The sequence below is a fragment of the Notothenia rossii genome (assembly GCF_949606895.1).
Source record: "Notothenia rossii genome assembly, chromosome: 12".
Classification (NCBI taxonomy): Eukaryota; Metazoa; Chordata; class Actinopteri; order Perciformes; family Nototheniidae; genus Notothenia; species Notothenia rossii.
In genome coordinates, this window is record NC_136911.1 from 13,613,981 (window position 1) to 13,640,083 (window position 26,103).

At 39.2% G+C, this 26,103-nt stretch overlaps 1 protein-coding gene across 1 annotated transcript in view; it reads right to left on the reverse strand.

The window, feature by feature from the left end:
• Window positions 1-874: 874 nt before the first annotated feature.
• The window catches only part of cnksr2a (connector enhancer of kinase suppressor of Ras 2a), a 51,777-nt gene continuing 26,548 nt past the window's right edge, over window positions 875-26,103 (reverse strand). Inside the window, exons 8-24 of the mRNA XM_079661606.1 lie at window positions 25,888-25,956; window positions 24,844-24,990; window positions 22,112-22,224; window positions 21,855-22,009; window positions 21,507-21,596; window positions 17,030-17,244; window positions 15,249-15,300; window positions 11,639-11,814; window positions 10,564-10,637; window positions 10,361-10,432; window positions 9,535-9,602; window positions 9,357-9,454; window positions 8,671-8,886; window positions 7,833-7,974; window positions 7,062-7,286; window positions 6,233-6,420; window positions 875-4,049 (exon numbers count right to left, since the gene is read on the reverse strand). Coding sequence (XP_079517732.1) covers window positions 3,852-4,049; window positions 6,233-6,420; window positions 7,062-7,286; window positions 7,833-7,974; window positions 8,671-8,886; window positions 9,357-9,454; window positions 9,535-9,602; window positions 10,361-10,432; window positions 10,564-10,637; window positions 11,639-11,814; window positions 15,249-15,300; window positions 17,030-17,244; window positions 21,507-21,596; window positions 21,855-22,009; window positions 22,112-22,224; window positions 24,844-24,990; window positions 25,888-25,956 — 2,298 coding nt within the window. The 3' untranslated portion in view covers window positions 875-3,851. The remainder of the gene's footprint in view (window positions 4,050-6,232; window positions 6,421-7,061; window positions 7,287-7,832; window positions 7,975-8,670; window positions 8,887-9,356; window positions 9,455-9,534; window positions 9,603-10,360; window positions 10,433-10,563; window positions 10,638-11,638; window positions 11,815-15,248; window positions 15,301-17,029; window positions 17,245-21,506; window positions 21,597-21,854; window positions 22,010-22,111; window positions 22,225-24,843; window positions 24,991-25,887; window positions 25,957-26,103) is intronic.

Sequence of the window (26,103 nt, forward strand, 5' to 3'; positions counted from 1 at the left end):
GCATCTTAAATACTTACTAAAAATGATAAAGAAATAAGATAATGATGATTATAATTGGTAATATAATGTAACTATATATTATATAAAATAACCAACCTAATCTGTGTAATAAAATGTCCTAGATCACCAAAAATTACAAGCAACAGGGAAAGGTGGTAAAGGTTATGGGGTTTTGTTCATTCCTGTGACCCAATGTGTTCTAAGAGGAGAAAAAAAAAAGAGCTAAGGAGAGAGATAAAGGGGATTATGAGAACAAGCAGAGGAGGGGTAAAAAGATTTAGTAGGAGGGAATTTAATTCTCGTACAAATGAGAATTCAGGAAAAGGTTGAGCCAGGCTGCGGAGGAGGGAATAGAAAAGTCAAAACAGTCGATAAAAGGATGAAGGTGGAGGATGACATCTTGACAGCAAAGCTATGCTGAATTTGTAATATAAGATAAGGGTTAGATGCATGTGACATTCCTGTTTATTGACTAGTATTGAAACCTTGAGGATTTATTCATGGTGGATAGAGAAATAAAAGCAAACCAAGGATATCAAGATATATTTTTCAGTCTTGTTTTCCATTTCCACTGACTAACAAATGGAAAAAGCTCAAGCAAAAAAATAATATGCAAGTTTGTGGGTAATAGCTTGGTACCTGCAGGGAGTTCTTTATTCATGAACGTTGTACTTACTTCAATTTCATCTAAATACAAAATACATAATAAATATCGTCATCATTTTTATATGTTTGAAGGTAATGCTGGATTCAAAATGAATTGGGTGTTATACATCCTGTAGAGAATATTGACGTTGAAAATATTGTATCATATGCTCAAATGTGCAAAGTTATTAAATTAAACATACAGACAACTGGTTATACATTTTCTCGATTTTACACCATTCTACAATTTAATATTCACATTGGTAATTATCATACTTATGTAAAAGAAAATCTAAAAATGACAAAAAGCTTTGTTAAAAATACAAATTCACCATAAGAAACAATAAAACTGAATTCCAAAAGTGATAAGCTCCCTGTCTGTTTACTGTATCTCTATTTCAATAACCTGAGTTATCTGAAGACAGTAGCATCCTTTTATTTACAGATCTACATTTATCATGTAACTCATTCTAAAACAGAAGGCAATTACTGTTGGTACCTCAGCATCCACCCTTAGTTATCTTTCTTAAAGATATTCAAGCATTTTTGATGATTTTCTGCTACTGAGCCTATGTTCTGGGCCGAATCTAAATTAATTCGAATGATGTTGGAGGGAAAGTAAAATGCATATCATTTGAGGAATATTACAGTCTCCTTTTGATCTACACAGATATATTTCTGTCACTACAGTACAAATGTAAGTAACTTTTTTCGTGAGTCTCACATCTTCAATCTTTTTGGTATTGCATGCACCAAGTGTAACTGTATCTGTAAATATGTGAATAGACAGGTAGTACTCGCACTAATGTCTACTTTGGCAGCGGGACAGTGTCATGAGATTTCACCCACGCCATCATGAAAATGAACTACTAGGTGAGTCAATCACTCCCTGTCTGAAATCACTTTAAAACTGTGTCAAACTTGTTGTTATAGTGACAACATGTTCAACTCAATGAGGCGGGTTTTAGAAAAGTTGTATTGCAGAGGCCAAAGTTTCGTTCAGCTGTGGTACTATTGACAGATTGGCAGGGATTAGGATTGGTCAATTGGGAGAAGCAGCAGAGTAGAGTTTCTAAACCAAAGGATCTGGTGTGTCATTGACTCGCTCTCTTCCTCCCGTGTTGACAGAGAAGATACAACAGCTGTTATCGGTGCTCATCATCCTGTCAACCTCCTCTCTTTCACTGAAGCAAAAACAAACCACAAATACACCCTTATCCAAACAAGCACATTTTATTGATCCACCCCTTTCCGACAGAACAGTTAGAATGATAAATGATTACTGTTATTTTACTCAACTTTCCAAAAAAACTGATATAATTAGAGAACACTATCCAAGACACTTAGTTTGCACTCTATAAAGAGAGACCTACTGTATCTAGAGATTTCAAACACAAAAACAGAAAAGGAATATTGTGTTTATCTACAACAAAGACATGCTACTACAACCAACTATGGCAGCAGCACGGATAGAGCATTCAAACTGTCAAAATGTGTGTTTATTATTGTGTGTGCTTGTCTCTATTTGTGTGTATGATTGCTTTCATAGTTGTGTGCATTGTCTCTGAGTATTGAGACACTTGGCAGCAGCGTACAAATAACAAACTGATATATCTTTTTAATAGCTCCATATTTCATTTCCTATGCAAACATGTCCTTATATTCTCTTAATGGCATGCAGAATGCAGGAGCCCAATGGTATCTAAGGAACAATTCACCCAAGAGACAAGGTTATATTATATATCAAATATCAATAATCGTGGATGTTCAGAAACTTTTAGGACTTATTTTGTGATTTTCTTTACCTATTAATTAAATAAGAGTGGTTAAGTGTTTCATAGGATAACTTTCTATGACAAGCGGAATAAACCATCCACTTTATGTTGACTCGTAAAATTGTAGTTCTCATGGTAACCACATTTCAAGTGTTAAAGTAAGGTTGCCTATTAAAGCAACAAATTATGTTAAAAAAGATGTCCCCTTTGAAAGTATTTCCTGCATGCCATCTTGTCTGCACTCAAGTGGGGCCTTCTAAAATGAAATAGAAATTCAAAAACATATCATGGTGTTCAAACTTTGTATTTTGCCTTAATAGACTCCAGTATACATCGTGTTAATGAATAGGTTATGTGGGTTGCAATATGAGTAAATATGAGTAATGTAATGTATGAATTAGACAAATCAAATATGTTCCTTTTTTGCCCGTATAAATATAAAATTGCATCTTTTATTTTATAAATGAAAGGAGTCTAATAGACTGAAATTAGATAAGAATCAATCTTGTTGCAGTCTCCAAAAAGATGTAAAAAAGACATTGACAAAAATTAAAGGAGGTTGATGTTAAATTAAATGAATGGTATGAAGATTTTATCATTAACAAAACTTTGTTGAAGTAAAATAATGCTGACAGTGAAAATTAAGTGACAGTATGATACGGAAACTGGCCTCATATCCTTTTTGTGCAAGAAAACAAGTAATCACTGGCTGTTTGAAAGCGGTGTTTAAAGAGTTTTTAGCTTAGACTTTTCCTTTAAATGGGTTCTATACCAGGAGGCTCTTGAATGTGCATGCTTCATGTCCAGCCCAGCAAAGTACAGTACGTAATTCTACCAAACCAGCACAACTAAAGTCTCTATAACAAGATAGAAACTGAGACTAATTAATTGAAAAACCCCTGTGCTAATCCTCTATGTTGTAATACTCACTGTACAGAAAAGACAATCATCGACATCAAGTATAAGGCTTGACAGAATACAATGCATGTCACTCTGTGGCTATTCGACTGTTAATGAGGCTATGTGCAGTTGGTATAAACATGGCACAACAAGCATTTTGAAATACTGGTAATGGTGGCTCATGAATATACTTTTCTGGTCTCTGTCCATCAGGAGAAAGAAACTGAGGAATGTTGTAAAGTTAGTATTTAAAGAGCATAAAAGCCAACATGTAATAATCGGTTTATGGTTCACCCCTGAGCCAGCCGGAATGGCTTAACCAAGCAGCTCGTAGATTTATGTGACATGAGTGCCACACAGGCTTCTCCTCAGAAAGTTGTCATGTTGAACTTTGACACTTTGACAGCTGAAAGCGTAGAAGGATTTCAAGTCCTTACTCTCCTCTTTTAACAAAGTCCATCACTGATCGCAACCCTGTCACATCCAAACTTCTGCTTCTTGCGGAGCAACTCAAACGTGTGTGTTAACTCATCAGACGTGGGTCTCAATGTACGAGTGTGTGTGAGAGAGAGAGGGGGTGAGGGGCGGGCCGGGGTCTGATTCAGTGGTCGAGTCTGGCTCCTGAGAGAACAGCTCCTGATAGGCTCTTTTCCACTCCTGGAACTCTGCCGACGACAGCTGGGGATTGGTCAACAGCCTGTCAATCAGCGCTAGCTCCCCCTCCCTGTCCTATGGGGGATGCAGAAACACAGGAAGGGGGTGGGGTCATTTTCTCGTGCTTTATAATTCTGACCACTAAACTTGTAAACGCAGACACACGTAAAGCAAGACACACACTTAATGGGATACATTAAGTTTTGGGAATAACTCACCATTATTTTCACTAAGGACGACCATTTTGATTTGAGATAGTTTATTCTGGAGAGTTTGACAACTACAACTACTCAAATGCTTTTTCGTGAAATATGGAAGGGTTATTTATGATCACTCATCTTTAGATGAGCCAGTACTGGTTTGGGCTCTAATAAAGTAGTTGCCAGTTATTTCCTGTCAATCAACTAACTGAAAAATCAACTAATTATTCCAACTGCACCTATAAACACTGTTAAGTAGCTTAATTGATATAATGTATAAGAATTGACATCATATTGTAGAAGCATTTTATGTATTTTGTATGGAAAAAATATAATTTGATAGGTATCTCAAGCTGTAAATGTAGTAAAGTAAAACTATAACACTTTCTTTTGAAATCGACAATCGAAGTAAAAGCAAAAGTATGGTGTATAAGTGTATATCATATATATATATATATATAATATATAGGTAATATAATATAACCATATAAGAATGTGGTGCAATGCTCACAAAATCGTATTTCTCCCTTGGACTGATAAAGTATTTTTGATTAATTGATGACCTCAAATCTGTCCTTAAGTACAGTATGTGAGTAAATGTGCAGCGAACCATTCCACTACTAGATTGTAGTTTGTTGTTTCAGTTCAATTTCGGCATATTACAGACAGAGAGAACATTTTCCTTTGCTGTTTCCACAGCAACCACTGCGGATAAGTCACTGCTGCCTGAACACACACACACACACACACACACACACACACACACACACACACACACACACACACACACACACACACACACACACACACACACACACACACACACACACACACACACACACACACACACACACACACACACACACACACACACACACACACACACACACACACACACACACACACACACACACACACACACCTTGCAAACAGCAGTTTATGGTTTACCAGGGTCACATGAAGGACTATGCTGTGTCCTTTATGCTCTCATTATTTGACAGACGTTTTATCCAAAAGTCTCCCCAAAAAACGTAGTGTATGTCAGAGAGACGCCAGACAGGGGACAAACATGTAAGCTCCTCCTCCCAACCTGAATCATCAGACACAGGCTAACAAAGTCACAGACCCTTGCAAAAAGCTGTTGTAGCTACACGAACAAGCAACAAAGGCCTTTGCCAACATTCCCGCCAACGTACACGGAGAAACAACAAAGATACAAACTCTATAGAGACAAAATGGAAAACAGCCACAGAAAAAGCCATTCACAGGCACCCAGCCCCGAAACATTACCACTGTTCCTATAGCAAAATGCCACAGATCGCTGTATAACAAGCAAACCAAACCGAGGACACAGACTGGGACAGTTGATGCCACGCAAAGTAAAAAGACAGAGACAGTGTGTATAACGACGTGTACAAATGTCATGGTCAGAAAAATCATTGTGGGTTACAGCCTGGCTGCAGCTAAGAATTCACATAAAATGTAAAAAAAGAGGTTTGATCCGGTGTTGTGTACTGGTTATTATCTAGGGGCAGTTGATACACAACTGACCATAGATAATTATTTCAGAAACGACTACATAAAAAGAAAAGCATTCAAGAAGCGAATCAATTGTCGCCGGGATCGATGTTGACAGTAAATGGTCATTTTAAGCCTTATTTGCCAAAATTTCTCGAATACATTTTGCAGGAAGTAATGAAACAAGTGGGAGCAGCCATTGTGAGATGTTAGATCAGGAGCTGCAGTTGCATCAGGACATCCTGGCTGTATTCATTTTTCTTTGACTTTGTTAAAAAATGCGTTGTGTCGCCAAATCTTAATGATCATAACCTAAATTGACGACGTTTAAAGGGCATTTGAAAATGCCAATTAATTCTTACTTTGGTGTAGCAGCTTGAGTGATACAAATCCATGTATATCAGAATCAGAATCGTTTTTTATTAACAAGTAAGTAGGTTTACACATATGAGGAATTTGCTTTGGTCTATACAGTATATATGCTTATGTGTGTTTATGCACATTTATGTTTGTGTATGTGCTGCACGCGGGTGAACCAACCTTCAGGGTGGATGTCAGGATGCGGAGGCGGTGAAGGCGCTCGTTGAGCTGAGGATCTGCGGCCCGTCGGAGGAAGGACTGCCTGCACTCTGACTGACCTCTGGAGTCTGACCCCCGACCCAGTGGACAGACCCCGCCCTGCTCACACGCTCGGAACAGGTCACCCAGGGATGCACCCTCGCTTCCGCCTTCACAGTCGAAAGAAAGACCAAATCACACAACTAATAATGATTTAAACCATTCTGCGCTATTTAATTTAATATTGTCAAATACTTTGAAGCTAAGAGCTAAAGAGCGTCAGAATCGGATTAAATTGTGTTGTATCTCACAGCAACCACCGGGGGACAGAAGCACATCTCAATGACCCTTCTGCTGAATAATGACATGTTATTAATGATGAAAAAGTTCTTCCTCTGCTAGACTGAGGAAATAAAGATTCACATGGATCTTATATTGAATTGTTTACTATTTTAGTTTGGCACTTTTCTCTCTTTACGCCGCTGGGCTCATCTTGGCACCGTTCTCTCATTAGCCTCATTAGATGAGTGTATTACTGGAGGGTATGTAACTCGATACTGATGATTTAAATGGAAATGTGCCTGCCTGAGAGCCTTTTTATTTCTGGCACCTTTACTGACGTCAACGTCTTCAACAAAAAAAAAGTACTTTTTTCAGTCTCTAGTGGCTGTCAGTCAATGTGAGACACATCCTGCCTTTTTTGCTCTTTCCTCACATCCATCCGCCCACACAACGCAAAGCTACATGTACTCTATCTCTTCTTCTATCCATCCACAGTTAACACAGTACACGTATGTTCCTGATTACTCACTGCTGTGTGCTTGCTGTTCTTCTTTTGCAGGGGGCGTGAAGAGTGTGTGTAGGTTGCTGTCTCGTGGCAGTGTGAAACTGCGGGGTTTCCCTCCCTTGGTTGCCATAGGAATTAGCCTTGTCATCGCCATGGGCAACGGGACATTCCTCTGAGCAGGAAGAGTGTAAACAGCTCCGGCCATCATACTCCCGATTACTGGACTAGGCTCAGCAAAGACGGCGTCCTCTGTAACATAGAGATAAGAAACAACAACAAAGTTCAATTGTTTTTGTTCTTTTAAAGCAACATAAACAATTTGCTTTTGATTGTATTGCTTATTGAGAATATAGAGCTATGTACACACATCAAATCTGTACAAATAGAATTCACACCAGATATATATTAAATATTATTAAGAAAAATATTAAGTAGAAACAACTAAGGATGTTTATTATCCAACATAAACCTTCTTCATCAACTCTTCAATGCATACATTTTGTGCAGAATTATGAGACAAACACAACCCTTTTAAAGATATATCGTGTGTTATATTGTCATCGGAGCAATGCTCTCTTTGGAGGAAGACCACCAATGATGCAAATGGCAGCAGTGATAGCAAACCTGCCCTATCTATTTGTCAGTGTCAAATATCCGGCTATATGGAGCTCTGTGACCTGAATCTAAGTAACACAGGAGAGGCACAAGCCGGAGCTCTGTCACACTAAAATAATATCGATTCAAGCAATTTATCTAAAAAAGAGTCTTGGATTCATCTTCTGGTTTGTGTGCTACCTAGAGGTCCAGTTTGAAGGTAGTGCAGTCCCGCCTCAGTTAACGGTGTCTCAATCAGGTCCTGCCAGGAACGTCTCTGAGACGAGGAAGAGCGGCCCGGAGACCCCGTCTCACTGCTGCCCCCTGCGGGACTGGATCGGTACTACGACAAACAGTAACGGAGACAATCAGTGATGTTAGTCATAAATTGTATTAACTTCTTATTCTTATGTAGAGTTTCTGACTGACCAAATGATAGACTAAAAGAGAAAAACCATCCATGTGTATCATGGTAACTCTTTGACTAGCATTATCCAAGAGTCATTGTTTAATGTATTTAGAGTTGTGTAGACATTGATGACTTGGGACCTTTATATATATACAGTCTATGCTTGGGACCCAAGGAAGTAACTGGGTATCGCAATAAACACTCGAGTTTGAAAGCGCTCATATCTTATTCACAAAAGCTTTTTAGTCGTACAATTCTTTTTGACAAAACAAATGATTCTGATGTAGATGCTTCACTTCACTCACTCCATGAAAAACACATTCAAATGAAGAGTCTGGTAGCCACATTCTGTCAGGAACAAAAGCTTAGAATCATTTCCAAGTAGTTCAAATCCAATCTCTACTGGTAGCCCTGTACTGGTAGGATGAATCAGCTTTTTGTGTGGCAATAACTTCATTGAATTACATTGTGTTCAACTCTGGGTCACATTTTGCCTGAAATCTCATATTGAGTTCCTTTTCTAAATGAGGTTATAAGACAGCTACAGTTTGGCCTGATGGTGGTGCTAAAGGAAAAGGGCGCACAATATGAATTGTTGTGATATATCACTTTTGATAGACCAAGACGCACCTCTACAGTATCACATCTATACTGCATGTCGCTGCTGCTGCTGCCCCCTGGTTTCCTCCCACTGTGTGTCGTGCCTCCCCCTAGAGGGCCAGGGTGGTACTGTGGCTCTGCAGCCAACCCGGGGGGGTCGCCACAGAGAAAGTCCTCCTGAGAAGAGCGAGAACGACACGTCTCTGTAGAAGACAGTCGAGTTCGGCCTTCCATATAGGCACTCATCTGATAGAGAAAGAGGAAAGAATTAAATGGTGTCTCAATCAATTGTAATGACACTCTTGAAAAATTTATCTGACGAACGGTTAAAATGATCATTGAATAAGTATTTGAAAGAGAAAGAAATAAACACAACAGAAAGGCAGAAGAAATGTTTTTGTTGAAAAGGCAACCACCAAAGGGTTTTTATGGCTCTTAATGATTAGGATTTCTAATATTATTATCTTGTGTGCCTATTTGACTGAAAACAGCATTGTAGAGGCTGTAGTTTTAAATCCTAGTTTTAAAAACACAATCCATATAATGTGGAGCAAAGCAGTATGAGGGAAGTGTATAGCATCAATTACACCAAATTGTGCCACACCACTCCCTTGAGTCTAATTTGCAATAACTTAAACTGGGGAAGCGCACTGAGCTCAATTGTTGCCTTCAAGCACAGCAGATGAGTGTGTAATACGGCTGTGTGTGTGACTCACTGATGGAGGCCGTGGGTAGGTATCATATGGAGGTGGGGGACTGTCCTGTTTGGGGCTGGAGGTGGTTTCCTCCTCATGTTCACTCTCACTCCAGTAATCTTCAGGAAACCCACACATGGACAGTCAGAACCACCATCTATGCATCCATTGTAATGTCTTATCTCATATAATAACTCACCCTGCTCCTGACGTATCCTCTCTCGCTCTGCGTGGCCCACGGCAGCCATATTGAGACGACTCAGCCATCTAACAGAGCGGAAGAACAGCCTGCTGCAGTGAATCACACATACTGTATTTTCACATAACATCCATTGTGAAGAAATAGTTCAATGCTCTGGGACATTTGCTCATTTGCTTCTGACAATAATGAAATGACACGATTGATAACATGAATGACGGTAAACTTAGTTTAGCTTAGCGTACAGACTGGAAACAGCTAGCCTGGGTTCGTCCTAATAAAGCTAACATATCCACCTACCATCAACTCTCTTTATATTTTGTTTGTTTAATCTTGAATAAATATTGTGTTTGTTTAATCTAAAAAAAAACAAGAATTTGTGATTTATTTTAGGAAGACTAGCTCTTTCTACCTGCTAAAGGTTGTAATGAGAACCTTAGCTAACCTATTACGTCTTCTTATCTCAACTCAAGCTAGAAAGTGGATAAGCACACTTCTCAAAAGGTTCATGAATAAATCATGACAAAGGGCTTAAACACTTATTTCTCCCAAGAAATTGCAAGAATGTGTTACAGCTTTCCACTGCAATTTAACCTATTGAGGAATACTGTAAAACATTGGGTTAAATGATCTATTTCAGATTCTGAAACTGCAGAACAGTTCTCTGCACAAGTGGAAACTTGAGCCTCGATGCAAACATATCTTGAAAAAAACATTGTTGTTTAGTGTTTTGAGGATAGTTAACAGGAAAATGCTCAAATGCCACACAGCAGGGAGTTTGCACTTTTGCATAACCTTCATCCATGTGTGGTCCATGCTGCTTTACCTGTTCATGTCATCCACTCCATCTGCTGCAAAGTAGAAACTCTTGACCTTGGGGTGACATGCTTTGAAAGCACTAGAGAGATATGAGAGAATGACATGTGTTATTTGTGCAGGGAAACATGTACCGGTATACAGGAGGGCATATAACTGCACATGGAGTAAACACATTCATTGAATAGGCAATAGTTTTCGTAGCACACTTACTACTTCTTGCGACATTCACTGGCACGGTCAATCTTAAACTCTGGAAGACTGACAAAACCTTCTGCCTTCTCATCCTAAAAGATAAATACAAGATAATAGGAGAAATATATATAATCAGCCAATAGAAAAAAATTAAGGAAAATGTTCCTTACAATCAGTTTTTTTCAGCATATATATGACTTTTGTGGCTTTATGGTTGTGCTAACATTTCACACTTCCCCTGTAGAGATTCAAGGAGACGCAAACTGACACAAAACAAGTCACATGAGCCTCCTACATGTTTTGAAACAAACATGTCCTAACTTTAATCATTTGAGGTCAATGCCTCATCTCAACCAATTGCACTAACCTTAAACAGCTGAAAGAACAGTAGTGTGGTTCAAATCAAGGGATAGCATGTAGACACACTTCAACGTTTCTCATTACATGTTACTTGTTAGACGCTTTTATCCAAAGAGACTTACAGACTCAATACTGTGGGCAATCCCCACAGGAGCAATTTGGGGTGAAGTGTCTCAGGGACACAACGACATGCTGACTGCAGTGGGGTTTGAACCCATCCCAATCCTAACCCCTCAAGCTAATTTGTTATGGAATGCTAATGGGATGTACCTCAACCAGCTACGCAGGGAACATCTTGCTGGTTTTCCCCATGGATTTATTGTGTATTGCTGTAAATACCATAGATAGCAAGAGCTCTGATGTTTAAGCTAAATGCTCAAATGTGACCATCTCAATTATGTAAGCATGTTAACAATTGCTAATTAGTATTAAACAGATAGTCTGGCTGAGGCGGATGTTGGTTTTGCAGGTACTTGGTAATAAATTAAAGGCATGGGTTAAGCTTAAACTTTGACCTAAACTAACTAAAAAAAAACAAAAATAGTCCATAGCTACCCAAAGCAGAAACCAAAGAAAAATGTCAAAATGTCATCATTTGTTTCATATTCGCTCTTAAAAACTATGAAGTGTGTGACACTTGTTGAAGACTGCTACTTAAAATATATTTCAGTTTGAAAACAAAAATGAACTAAGAGGCTGGTAAAGATAATACAAAATGAAAACCACGAGTCACCTCCTCATTGATGTACCAGTACAGGCAGTTGTCCTTCAGAACAAACCAGTATTTCTTCCATTTGTGAGAAAAGTAACCCTTCGCATCTCTCTTTCTCCACAGCCAGCCCTCGCAGTCTCCTCTGCCCAGCGCCTTGCAGGAAACACGCCTCCGACTCAGAGAGGCCAAACTTCTTCCTGTAACAACACAGGATGCATGACGGACAGGAATATAAATCAGAAAAATGAAATAAGTGAGAATACAAAGCAAGATACATGGCGTGTAAGTGCTCAATCTCTTAAAGTAGTGTGGATAAAAACAGTTATAAAATGCCACATCCTAATAGTGCAATAATTCTAGCTAACAGTTTCGTCTCCGGGTTTGACAGAACACTGCTGCACTGCAGTAAGGTAAGAGGTATTTAATAAAAATGATCTTTGCTTCTGGCACAAAAGCACTGTAACATTTTTCACACACTTGTCTCCCGGTTACGGCTGCAGAGAAACTTATATTGTGCAAAGGTTTAACAACATTAAATGTGAAAGCAATTCAATATCCCACTTTTATCTAGAGCAATGGAAAGATCTCTGTGGAATGTATCTCTTAATAAAAACCACCCTCTACTACAAACCAAAGCTCAAACAGTGTGAAAAGCTTGAAGTCTTAAGAGACTCTGTAGATAACGTTATACTCTCTGATAAAGAGTTAACTACATCCTGGAAATGTGCAACGGTGTCTTCCATTTTTCCAACTATTTTCTTTGCAGCAGCTCCACAATTAAAGATATCATCACACATGTAATGTCGGTTTCAAGAGAGACTCTCATTCAAGCCACTGTCTCAGACAAGGACCAAAAAGAATAACAAGTATATCATTACATGTTTGATACGGGGGCTACTCCAAGCACTTCAAACAATTACTAAATAATAATCATCACATTCATTTTCAAACTTTGGTTTAATTGCTGTAAACAAACAAAGCTGTTGCGCGGAAATGTGCAGATGGCGCTAAAGCTTCCAAAGCTTCCCGCGATGGCAGATGGTAAAACAAGTGAAAGAAAATCACTTCCAACATGTTGATTCATGATCGTGTGATTGAAAAAAATAACTTTGGGCAAAGAGGCCAATAAACTGATACCAGGAAGTTGCAGAGAATACACAAACTGTAGGGAGTAAAACCATCAAAATAAAAGCAGAAGGATTAAGGGGATTTCAAATGTTCTTAAACACAAACAATTAAACATAACGTTTCAAATAACGTAGTCAACAGGACTAGTTGTACAGTATGTAGAAGATGTAAAGATGCCTTGCCTTGCAGTTTGGTCTGGACTCGTGAAAATCAGAGTAATGAGCATGATGTGTTAAATGCAAATTGGTTCTCAGCAGGAAAATGTGATGAAAAAGATTTGTCCTCAGTATGAATGGATGTTTTGGAGACTTAAAGCTGAGATTGGCAGTTTTATGCAGCCTCATTCGGCAAACTTTTCAGAATAACTGTTCCAATGTACTGAGAGAAAACTTGTCTGCACTTCCTCTGACGTCTGCACTCAAAGCAGACTCTGGCCACTCAAAGGTTATTTCAGGGCATTCCTATTTAAACATATCCATATCTGATCATTCATACACACAAGAGAGTTTTGAGTATCGCTTTTGAAGAGTGACGGTTAAAGGCTCTCTCTACCTTTTTACACTATTTTGAAGGTTATTTATTGGTGAAACAAACACAAAATACAGCATATACAATAAAACATTCAAAATGCATTTGTTTTTCTGAAGATATCAGAAAAATAAATATAAAGATAAAATGTTGTTATACTAATTGAAATAAAACAAAACAATTATAATTGCCTGTTCATAACAATGTCAGGATCACATCACAATGGGGATTATGAATAGTAGGGGAGAGTGGGGTAAAATGAGCCAGTGGGTAAGTTGACCCACTCCCTTTATCTAGGGAACTGTGCACATTTGTGGTCATGTGACCATACATTCAGGAAGCACCCATTTGGCTGTGATGGAGAGAATCACTGGTTAAAGTGGTAAATGTGTTTTTTTCACAATAAATCATGTTTTGCTTAAGTACATTTAGTACATTTTCAACATGGCAGGTATAATTATTATGATGTCAAACCACATGTATCCAGGTCTAAAAATATGTAATAAACATGTTGGTTATTTATCATGGTGTAAAACCATGTGAATCTTTTAGCTAACGATAAGAATGAATGACTAAGCTAGATAGCTTTTATTTCCCCAAAAAGTGGCTTTGGGGAAAAGTGAGCCACATGCTGTGGGATGAACTGAACCAGTGTTTGAGCTTAACCCCCCATGAGGCGCTAAAGTTAAGTTAAGTCTCTGCAGTATAAAATGCTATTTTAACATAGTTTTACTTTGTAAATTCTTCATGCCAAGAGAGTCCAAGAGAAATACTGAGGAGATGGAGAGAGCAGCCACTGAGGGCAAGGGTGGAAAATCCATCAGAGCAGTGGCAAAAGACTGACAAATGGACAGGTCAACCCTATGTAGATCAGTGCTTCCCCTACCATTGTATTGGAGGGGCGCTGAGCCCCGCCAACAGAGCCCCGCCAACAGAGCCCCGCCAACAGAGCCCCGCCAACAGAGCCCCACCAACAGAGCCCCGCCAACGGAGCCCCGCGCCCCCCCCTGAAATTCAAGGTGTTTAAAAAAAACAAATTGCAACTAATCTATATCTACTGTCACTTTTCACATTGAACATGTGCTCTTTTATTAAATAAACTAAACGCTTTCATTTTAAATTGTGAGTTTAGTGTTTTTGAGCCTAAGAAACACTGATGCATTCATCAATAACAATTATCCACAGCTCCTCTCCCTGCTCCAGAGGATTTCAAAAATGTATACCCCAAAACTGCCCCTAGATGGTTCAATAAATCAACTTACGTGAAGCCACAAGACCAGTTTTTTAAGAAGTCATATTTTCATGGCCCTTTGAGATAGATGCATTATTACAGTATACTTTTGATTGACAGAAGAGATCCTGAAGTAAAGGTTGCAGTTGTCATTTGACTTCCATCTAATGTTTCCTTCCCTAGAGGACAACATAAGTACAAGTTGGCTCATCTAACACCACTCTCCCCTAATAGTACATATTACTTTATGAAGCATGTGCATATGGCCATGCTAGTCTTGTGGTAGGGGGTTAGGGCAGAGAGAGGGGCTGGTTTTTTGGATTCAGTTCTTTTTTTGCCCTTTCCCAAAAACTCCCTAACCCTGCTTTAATGCTTTAATAATTATTATGATAAACATTTCAAAACCACAGAGGTATAAATGATTGCAATATCAATACATGGTTAATTATTAAGTGTATTTTCAACTCTGTGGACCATGGTATGGACTCTCAATAAAAGGTCCAAGTAGCATATCCCCATGTGTAATGAAAGATAGGCACTGTGTTCGATTGAGCATTTCTAAATAGTTATGTTCAATGAATTGCTACCCAGACAGTCTTCAAGCACCAGGTCGGCTGAACAAGCAAATATATCACAATTGTTACAAATGGAGTGAATGCATTCATCTATGTTTCTACGCGAGAGTAAATGACTGTGATATGGCTCTCCAAAAAAGGAAACTGAACAGGTGTCTTCTACGCTTACCTTTAGTCTTCTTCCTGTTCTTTGACTGCAGAGAGGAGGACTGTTGGTATGTCTAAGAGCAAAAGAACAGAACAAGAGGGAGGGTGAGATGGTGAGAGAGCTGTCAAGATGAATCAGTGCCCTTTGTTTACTGCGAAGAACCATGGGATATAAAAGATGACAGATAATAGCGAGCAAGGAGGAGAAGAGAAAGAAGACACTTAAATACAAAGGAAAACCCTTTCCCTCGTTATCTTTCTGTCTCACACTGACAGGTACTCTTGTTGGGGTGGTAAGGTTTACCTTATGGAGGACTTAAGCAACTCTCACACCTCTAAACATAGAACAAAGGGACAGGAAGGGGGGGTTAGCACAGTATGATATTCAGGTGATGGAGAAAAAGAGAGAAAGTGTGCACTAGGCCTCTGGGTTAAAGCAGAACATTTCAGAAAGCAAAACATGAAGGACAAACGTGTAAAACAGGGGTTTCCAGGCCTATAGGCACCGAGCTATGGGCTACATTCCTGCTTTTGAGCATCTGTTCACATTAAGGTAATTTGTCGCCTTAAAGGCCATCCAATTAAAAGTACCAAATTAGCCGTTCAATCCTGATTGTATCCTCCCAATGGATGTACAGACAAAAATGATTGGACTACTTTGTTCCAAAGAAAACTCCAAACGACTCTGAGATAAGTTCTCAAAGTCTATGGAGTGTCTTTTCTCTATGATTTCTCAGATTACATTGTCGGTCAATGGAAATGCTTGGAAAGTGTATATCACATTAAATATGTAAAAATACAATTTGTAAGTTGCAAAACCTCTCGTCTATAATATGAAACTCACATGGTCAGCATATTTGAGATGTGACCTCCCTCGAAAGGTCAGATGGGGCAACAGATCAGCTCTGATGTAACAATATTACACATGTCACAACCTGGAGCTCTGCCATTCACAGCCCCACGCTCAGCAAGACAGATGACATGGGCCCGCCCACACCCACTGACACGCCATCTGCCATCGCAGCAACCATGCACACTGTAAATACACACACACATGGAAACACATTTAATTTGCTGTCAAGACATATAACGTCACCAACGGCCAAATGGACTGCCTCGACCTGAGCTTGGACTGACAGGCAGGGCAGAAAGATGCCAGGAAGGTGACAGGGGGTAATAACACGTTGGCATTCACACATCACACTTTTTCACGAGGGTTAAAATAGCTGGCTGCATCAAAACAAAACAGATAGTGTAACCTCATTTAAGCTTTAACTTCAGGGAAGCAGCTGAGTTTCATTCCCTTATTTGAGCCACATTATGCAACTTCATAATTACATTTTAAAGTTACGACATGCGACATAACGGAGAATCAACTTTATTTTTCAATATTCGAATGAAGGTAAGACTCTTGCTTTATCAATTTGTGGCTAGATATTTGATGCTAAGTGCTCAGGCTGAGAAAACTGCTCTTTGCTATTAGCGGTGAGCGACAAATAATATGTTGTGTTATAGTGACATCAGTCCTGTTTGTCCAAGTGCAGCAAAAATATGAAGTGTAAACTTGTTCTATTTCTGGGGGGAAATCTTAAAAATACAAAATACTTCTTAAGCTCTTCTGTCTCCGGCATACTAAAAAAACTGAATATTCCCTCAACAGTGGAGCATCACCTGTTGTGTACTAGATGTGTTAAAGATGTTAAAATTGTTTAAGTTCTTATAAACAAACAGTTGAAAGTCCTTGGCCTATATGTTGTAAATCAAAAATAATGGTTATAAAAAAGAGAAAAACAAGTGACTTACATGATAAATTGAGGCCGGCTCTCTCGGTGGAGAATCTCTTTGATTTGTTTGCAGGACATAGTGGGAGGGGCTTTGGCTGTGGTGGCTCCGTCTCTTTGCGCGTTTGGCCGTGTCATTGGTCCGTTTGCCTGGGCGAGCCGTGTGGGAGGAGTAGTCCTCAGAGCTGGTCCTCTCGTCCACGCCGGAGGTTCCCACGTAACGCATCAGGGACGCTTCTGTGAAATCATCCAAACAAATCAGCACACAGTAACCTAAAGTCAAAATGTGTCGAATTCACATATGGATAGGTTGACTTTACCGTTAACCAAAACAACACATTTGAAACACTAGGTTTTGATCTCATGTTATATATTCTGTCTTATGTTCTTCATTACTTTCTACCTATCATGAGTCTTGGCTGGGTTAATATACTGTAGACATTATTATCTACAAATATATCACAGTGTGTCACTCAAACACTTAAAACATAGATTTTCACCTTTAACCACTAAATTATTACTGAGCTAAAACGTCAGAACAAATGTCTTCAGATCAAATATACACTGGAAAATGCACATCTCTAAGATAAGACTTTTGATTGTTCATTGTTAATAACAGAACAATAAAAAGGTAATTGTTTGTTGCCTTCACAAACAATGTGAAAGTTACAAAAAGTCCCACTAACTTGCCTCAAGGATATTGACATGTTGACATGCATCCCATCAATTCCCACTTCCCTTCATTAAGTACGTTTTGGACCACACGTGAGAACTATGGTAAACAGTTTTAGTCAACGTTTAGTTTGTGTCACACATCAAGCTGTATATATAATGTATGTAATAATTTATAATGCATGAAAACATCACTTTTGTTTGAGAACGACACACTCTCTAACTATCTTTGTTTGGGCAAAATAGTTCCTCTAAAAGATAAATAACTGTTGATGTTTAAAAATCACTAAGTTACTGTGGTCTTAAATGCTAAAAGTTGCAAATGTGTATCTGGGTTTTTGAAACTTTGGTAAAGTATTTCTTATATTCTTTAGCTGCACTACAGTTTTTCTCGATTGCTAACACACTAAAATGATACATAAAGCACAATTACTTTAACTGACACTCAAAGAGCAAAACATTGGCTCAAATCTCCAAAACTCTAAACACGTTTTCAGCTTTTCACACAATTTGCAAATCAACATGGCACTTTTTGCAAACCACTGCAAACGTTTCTCCACGTGAGACACAGGAATCTGACATAAAGTCACGTGTTGGCAGGTTTAAAACACTGATATTCAAAATGCCTCACACAGAGACCAATGATCAAGAAACACGTTCCACCTGACCAAACACCTGGTAGCATAATTGTTGGCTCATCAATCAGGATGTTAGCACTATCAAAAGACCACAGGTGAGTACTTTCTTACAGCAACAATGGAAGCCAACATGGAAGCAAGAGCAAGAGGAAGAGGAAGAGGAAGAGCAAGAGCAAGAGCAAGAGCAAGAGCAAGAGCAAGAGCAAGAGCAAGAGCAAGAGCAAGAGCAAGAGCAAGAGCAAGAGCAAGAGCAAGAGCAAGAGCAAGAGCAAGAGCAAGAGCAAGAGCAAGAGCTGGGCTGAGAGTGAGAGGAGGAAGAATGAGAGGTAGAGGTAGAGCTGGAGGGAGAGGACGCGGACAAAGAAGAATACTCTCTAATGAAATGAAATGTTATCAACCATGGTTTGTCGATGAGAGAGGCTGGACACAGGGGTCAGACTAATCTAAGACGATTTACTATCGCCTCTGTAATCCGGACACTTAGACTTGAAAACAGGTTAGTTACCAGTTTTTAGCTCTGCATAACTCATGATATATCAGTGCTTATCTCTGTTGTGTGAAACGTATTTACTTCATTACTGTAATTGAATTGTTGGCATGTTGCAGACTATAACTGTACACAAATCCTGCACAATGTACTGTGGTAGACTTACTGTTATGCAACACAGACACTGACCAACCACTATGTCTGTGTTGTTTATCTGAAGGACTGAGAAACAAAGAGGTGCAGGTGGAAGGCTAAGGATTTCCAATGAGGCGCAGGAAGCAGCAGTTACAAACTGGGTTTTGGTAAACAATGCATCACACTTAGAGAGATCCGAAGCATAGTAACTATGAGCTGTGTGCATGTTGCACAATGTGAGTTTTGAATAAAATGTGATTTGTTTTCAACAACTCAATTGTATTTCTTCATTTACTGTATTTCTGTAAACTCCAGCACCTTTCTCTGCAGACACCTCTATGTACAGAGCACAGCCCATAACAGATGAGAGTGCTTTAGATTATGCTCAGCAGTGTGCAGTTGGGTGGTCAAACAATCTAGTGTTATGAATGAAGTGTGTTATATTTGGTGCAAAAGTTTGCATTTGGTAAGTGTTTATGTAGTTTTGAGGGCAGTTATTAATTTAGCAGGAGAAATGAAGTGTTCTGCACTTTGGGTGTGTGGCTTTGTGAATTGTGTTTAGTGTTCTGAGAAACTGAGCAATTAAAAAAGAAATGTGTGTTAGCAATCGAGAAAAACTGTAACATGGACTTGTTTCTAGCCAATATCTGTATACTGTAGTTGTGTACACTGGTTTAGTGAGGGTAAATTAACCTTAAACGCATCACTTCTTAAAGGGGACCTATTATGCTAAATGCACTTTTTGATGTCTTTTATACATAAATATGTGTGTGTCAGGGAACTCACGCAGCGTCAGAAAATAAAACCCTCTCTTTTCCTCCGTACCCAAATCGCTAAAAACAGGGGTACAACAGAGCTGATCCAGATTTGCCGCCGATATGACATCAAATCGAACAATCAGAGCTAACCTATACTGCAGAGAGCATGTGTGTGAAGAAGCAGGAAATAAAAAGGAACTCACCTTGCGGTATAACCGGCAAGAGAGAAAGCCTTTGAGCTCCTTACTGTTTCAGAAATAAACCTTGATCTAATAATCCTTGCGTTTCATCACCACAGCATTTTAGACAGTATCTGCCAGGTTCCGCATGAGCTGGCATAAGCTCCGCCCCCTCTTATTTACATTTTTATTTTTATTTTGTATTTAGCCTTTAGTTATACAGGTGAAAATCTCATTGAGACACAGGGTCTCATTCTCAAGAGAGACCTGTTTATACCCAGAATCAGCAATTTTGGAACAGGAAGAGAAATAGAGGGATATGAGGCATGGCTAGAATGGATGATCTGTTTGGTCTTTTGACCAAAACACTTCATCGACATGTTTTTTATATTTTTTAATATATCTGAGACCGGTACCACTTTACAATAAGACTACCCTTATAAGGGATTTATAAAGGGTTTATAATTAGGTTATGAATTTGGTTGTAAACACTTTATTAATCATTAAGAACCATTTATAAACCAGTTCTAACATAGATACATACATACAACATACATCAACACAGGCTCACTATTTGGCAAGATGACTAAGCCTTATATTGGCTACTTAGCAAGCAACAGATACCAAGGATGCTGGCTGATGAATAAGATGAAGTAAGCTAAGAAGCCAATATAAGACTTAGCAGTACAGATAAATGTGGGCTCACTATTTGGCAAGCAACCGGTCACAGTTGTCCTGTTTATCTCTAGTCTTATAAAAGCTTATTAATGATTTATAAAGTGTTCACATCCTAATTAATACATTAATTACAAACTATTCGTAAACCCTTTATAAGGGTAGTCTTATTGTAAAGTGGTATACTGAGACCTATGCTATTGCCTAAAAAAAGCATGATCGGTGACCTTTAAGAGGAATCCAATCCCAAAATGTTGCTTACCAGAAAATCATTGGTTGCTTAAAACGACGTGTCAAATGGTAGAATTGTACTTAGTTTGATGAGAGTATTTATTGAGATATGCTAGGTGGACTGATGGATCCATATTTTCCACCATCAAGATGCTGTTGTGAGAGAACATGTCCACGCATGTGTGTCTAAGTGTGACTTGAGTGCTTATTGAATTGGTTCTGGTTCACTGACTCTAAGTCTACATATTTTTTTCCGACCAACTTCTTCTTCAGCGCTCCCACCGGGGGAGGAAACTCAGGTCTCACTTCTTCTCTCTCCTCACGGTTCCAACCCTTTCCTCCTCTGGTTGCTAGGCAGCGGCCAGAGCAAAGTGAGACACCGAGAAGAGCTGCTGTCAGCGTCGCCATGGCAACTGCGTGAGTGATTCAGGTGGAGGTCTCGCTTCCTCTCTTTTATTCTTTCTCCCTTCATGGCTGCCTTTCATTTTCTATGCCTTTGTAGCAACTGCCTACCTTTCCTTTTTTCTCTCCTTACCTTCTAATCCCCCCCACTTCTTTCCTCTATGATGTTAATCACAGGGAGAATTAGAGGAAGGGGATGGAGGTGCATTGATCTCCACACACACTGATCTCTTGGTAATGCAGAGAGACAGGAACATTTAACTGAATCTAACAGGCTTTTCAGGGGAACACACACATATGCACTCCACACGCCAGCCCTCACCTCTGCGACTTTCTCTGTTAAGCTTGGCTGGATCTTCATAGTTGCCCACCCAGTTACACTCCACAGGCATGGAGATGGGCCTCAGCCTGCCTACAAGTAAACACAATAATACAACTTAATATTCACCTTTAAATTAGAGATTTATTCTGATATGTGATACAAGGTTTCTGGCAAGGTTTTATGTATTATTATCCACAACCTACAATGTAGAACTGCATCACTTTTTTTTTAAACGTTTCATGGACCGCCTGAGGACAGCAGGTGGGTTCTTAGCCTCATGATTGTTTTCTGAAGTCGCTCAATGCAGCAGAATTAGATTAAACCCAATCTCTCACCACTGGAGCGTACCATATGTAGGTGTGGTGCAGTACACGGGTTCCTCCTCTTCTCGCAGATGAGACTCTTGATCCAGGAAGGAGTTTGGTGACTCAGAGCGCTTAGCAACACTGACGCTACTGTGGTTACGAGATGCCTCATCTCCCGGCAAGACTCCTGTCTCATCTCTACAGTTGCGGACAAGGCAGATTTACAGGCAAAGACATTTAAATGAAAGTCAAAACTCGTCTTTGCTGTCACTCTTTTTTCTTTCTAAGACTACAGTGTACCTGGGTGTGTATGGCTCATCAGGGGGAGGGGGGATGTAAAGGTCCTGGATGGCGGAGTTCTTGGTGGGTGTGCCTGAGGGTGTGGCGGAACTGCTGCCTGGGCTTCTGGTTGGCTGCAGAAGGCAAAGCAGTCTATGGTTAGGACAATTCATTTTCTCTGTCACTGTTTTGATACACTTTTATGGACATTTTTAATGCCTCAAATTGATCAGTTTTATAAAGAAATTATCCAAAAAACTTGACCATGATTGGTATCTGTTTTTAAATAAATCTGGTGCCAATATTTCTGGTTTCAGTTGTTGTTGAGCAAGTATCTGTGCAGTTGCACTCCAGACCAATTATAGGGGGCAAAAACATACTTATGTTGGAGGACAGTTACAGTTTTTCTCGATTGCTAACACACTAAAATGCTACATAAAGCACAATTATTTTAACTGACACTCAAAGAGCAAAACATCGGCTTGAATCTCCAAAACTCTAAACACGTTTTCAGCTTTTCACACAATTTGCAAATCAACATGGCACTTTTTGCAAACCACTGCACACGTTTCTCCACGTAAGACACAGGAATCTGACATAAAGTCACGTGTTAGCAGGTTTAAAACACTGATATTCAAAATGCCTCACACATGGACCAATGATCAAGAAACACGTTCCACCTGAGCAAACACGTGTTAGCATAATTGTTGGCTCATCAATCAGGATGTTAGCACTATAAAAAGACCACAGGTGAGTACTTTCTTACAGCAACAATGGAAGCCAACATGGAAGCAAGAGGAAGAGGTGGGGTGAGAGTGAGAGGAGGAGGAATGAGAGGTAGAGGTAGAGCTGGAGGGAGAGACCATGGTTTGTCGATGAGAGAGGCTGGACACAGGGTTCAGACTAATCTAAGACGATTTACTATCGCCTCTGTAATCCGGACACTTAGACTTGATAACAGGTTAGTTACCAGTTTGTAGCTCTGCATAACTCATGATATATCAGTGCTTATCTCTGTTGTGTGAAACGTATTTACTTCATTACTGTAATTGAATGGTTGGCATGTTGCAGACTATAACTGTACAAACATCCTGCACAATGTACTGTGGTAGACTTACTGTTATGCAACACAGACACTGACCAACCACTATGTCTGTGTTGTTTATCTGAAGGACTGAGAAACAAAGAGGTGCATGTGGAAGGTTAAGGATTTCCAATGAGGCACAGGAAGCAGCAGTTACAAACTGGGTTTTGGCAAACAATGCATCACACTTAGAGAGATCCGAAGCATAGTAACTATGAGCTGTGTGCATGTTGCACAATGTGATTTTTGAATCAAATGTGATTTGTTTTCAACAACTCATTTGTATTTCTTCATTTACTGTATTTCTGTATAAGCAAGCAACCTTTCCCTGCAGACACCTCTATGTACAGAGCACAGCCCATAACAGATGAAAGTGCTTAGATTATGCTCAGCAGTGTGTAGTTGGGTGGTCAAACAATCTGAGAAACTGAGCAATTAAAAAGAAAAGGTGTGTTAGCAATCGAGAAAAACTGTAATAAGCATTCACGTGATTGGGACGGACAGGCTGACAACCTGAAAACATAACGCTGCTGACCAACTGGCAGCAAAATAAACCCAAGCCATTTATGTACCGCAGTGGCAGTTAGCAACCTTAGCTTCCCAATAATGAACAAACTTGCTAAGGTTGTGGTGAAATCATAAAAAATAAATCTGATGCAAGATACAGGTTTTAAACTAAACACTAGGTTAGATAAATTACATTTGGCCAAATTGTACTAAATAAACAATTTCACAGAACAACTTAAACTGCTTTAATTTGATTCAGTTCAGACATTTGGGATGCCATTATATTTGGTTGTACTGTAGCTCCTTATAAAGTGTTTTGGATTAAACTGCTTGTTTACAACCTGTCCTCTTGTGTTTCTTATGCAGTCAGACATTGACAAAAACAGTTTTAATGAACAAATCTGCCATGTCGTAAAAATATACAGATACTGAGTGTATCTGCATAATGTTGATTGACACAAGTAAAAGATGATCGACAACTTTATGGCTATGCTTAGGCAAACAAACAAATGTTTACTTCTTTGATTAAGCATTTCATTGACACACTAGCATTGTGTACTTTTTATTCATGTATTTTTTCTTTTAATGTTTTCTTTTATTATCTTTTCTTTTTAATGACTGTTTTTAAATGCCTTTGTCTGAATGTCTTTCATTTTTGTAAAGCACCTTGAATTGCCTTGTGTTGAAAGGTGCTATATAAATAAACTTGCCTTACCAACACAAATCTGTACAAGATTGTGCCAAGAAAACAAAAACATATTTGTAGGTAGGTTGTACATTGCCTTTAAAATGTATGTACAATTAGTAGTATAAAATCATTTCTAGTAGACAGGCTTATGAACAAACTGTTAAAAAGTGAACCATGCACAGATGCAGAGCAGGGGATAATTGATGTCTTGTGTGTTTCCTCTTGATAATCAGCGTTAATTACAGATATCCATTATATAACTGCGGGGTGCACAGGGAATATGTGTGGAGGTGGCCATCAATTCTCTCCTACCATTCATGCCAGTGTTCACCTGGCAAACAACACCATTCTGAGACACAGAATTCTGACCTAATTCCACACTTTGGCTGCAGTTGTGCGGGGAGTGGGAACACTGTGGGGAGTAATGTGGACCAGTGTTTTAATAAAGTCTATAAAAGGTAGAGCTCGCCCCACCTGCAGTGCTAGGGGTTTCCAGCGCATGTTTTTCAGCAGAGCAGGGGCAGAGCTGAGCGTGCTTTGTGGACGCTTCTTCAGGGTCAGGGACACGACGCCTTTATCTGCCCTCAGCGAGCCGACTAGGTTGCGTAACTGCCAGCCCACCTGTGGATTTGAGAGGGTAACCGCTTGCAGTTATAATTATCTGGATAATGAACAACAATCACAGCATTATATTTGTATTCAGCTTGCAGTTTGAGTTCTGTCCAAGTCGTGATTGGATCTTGCTTGTTCAGCCTTTTGTGCAAATCAAGTGGGTGTGGAGGTGGTACGTCTATCTATAGAGCTGTCATATGATATAACCTGCCCTTCAATTTGAAAACAAAAGCATCTTATAATATCTCTCTCTTCTCTTTTGTTTAGTAAACCATGCCAACATTGTTGATATAGGATATTCGTAAATAACAAAACTCCACACACATTAAAATGGCTACTCTGAAGTCATCAAAACATTGTGTTGTTCCCAGCTCTTTCTCTTTGATCTTTAAGTAATTCTAATTAAGGCAAACACACAATCTTAATTTAATTTACCGGATTGACTTGAGATCTGATCAAAATGCAAAAAGAGGTGCAGAGAAGATTAGAGGCTCTGATTGTTTTAATTGCAATGCAACATGCTTTGTGCATTTGCACCTTGTCAAATAAGGGCACAATCTGCATTTTAGATGTAAACAGACATTACTAAATTCTAGACAGATAATTGCAACCAGAGTCAACTCCTGATTCGACAGAAGGTAAAGTAAAACAAGAATTTCAATAAGCCAAATGATTGAGTTATTAATGTGGATATATAAAAGGAATCGTCCTTTACCATTCAATTAACCATACCTATGTGAGAAATCTAAATTCACTGTTTATGTTAAAGAAGTGCACTTTTATGCTCTCAAACACATGCACACAACATATATAAGAAATGTGGAAGATATCGTAGTACACACGCACACACATACACACACACAGACACACAGACACACACGCACACTTTAATGATAATATACCCACCACAGTCTGGTGATTGACTTGAATGACTTCATCTCCTGCATGGATCTTCTTACAGCGGTCAGCTGGGGACTACAGAGACAGAAAAGAAATGCTGATTAATTGATCCAAGTGTATTGATGCCTGCATACTAGTGGAGGCAAGTTGTGCAACATACTGAAGTTTAACTTGCTGGAAAAAGAGTGTTCCCTCTGGACTGGAAACCAAATGTTGAATATA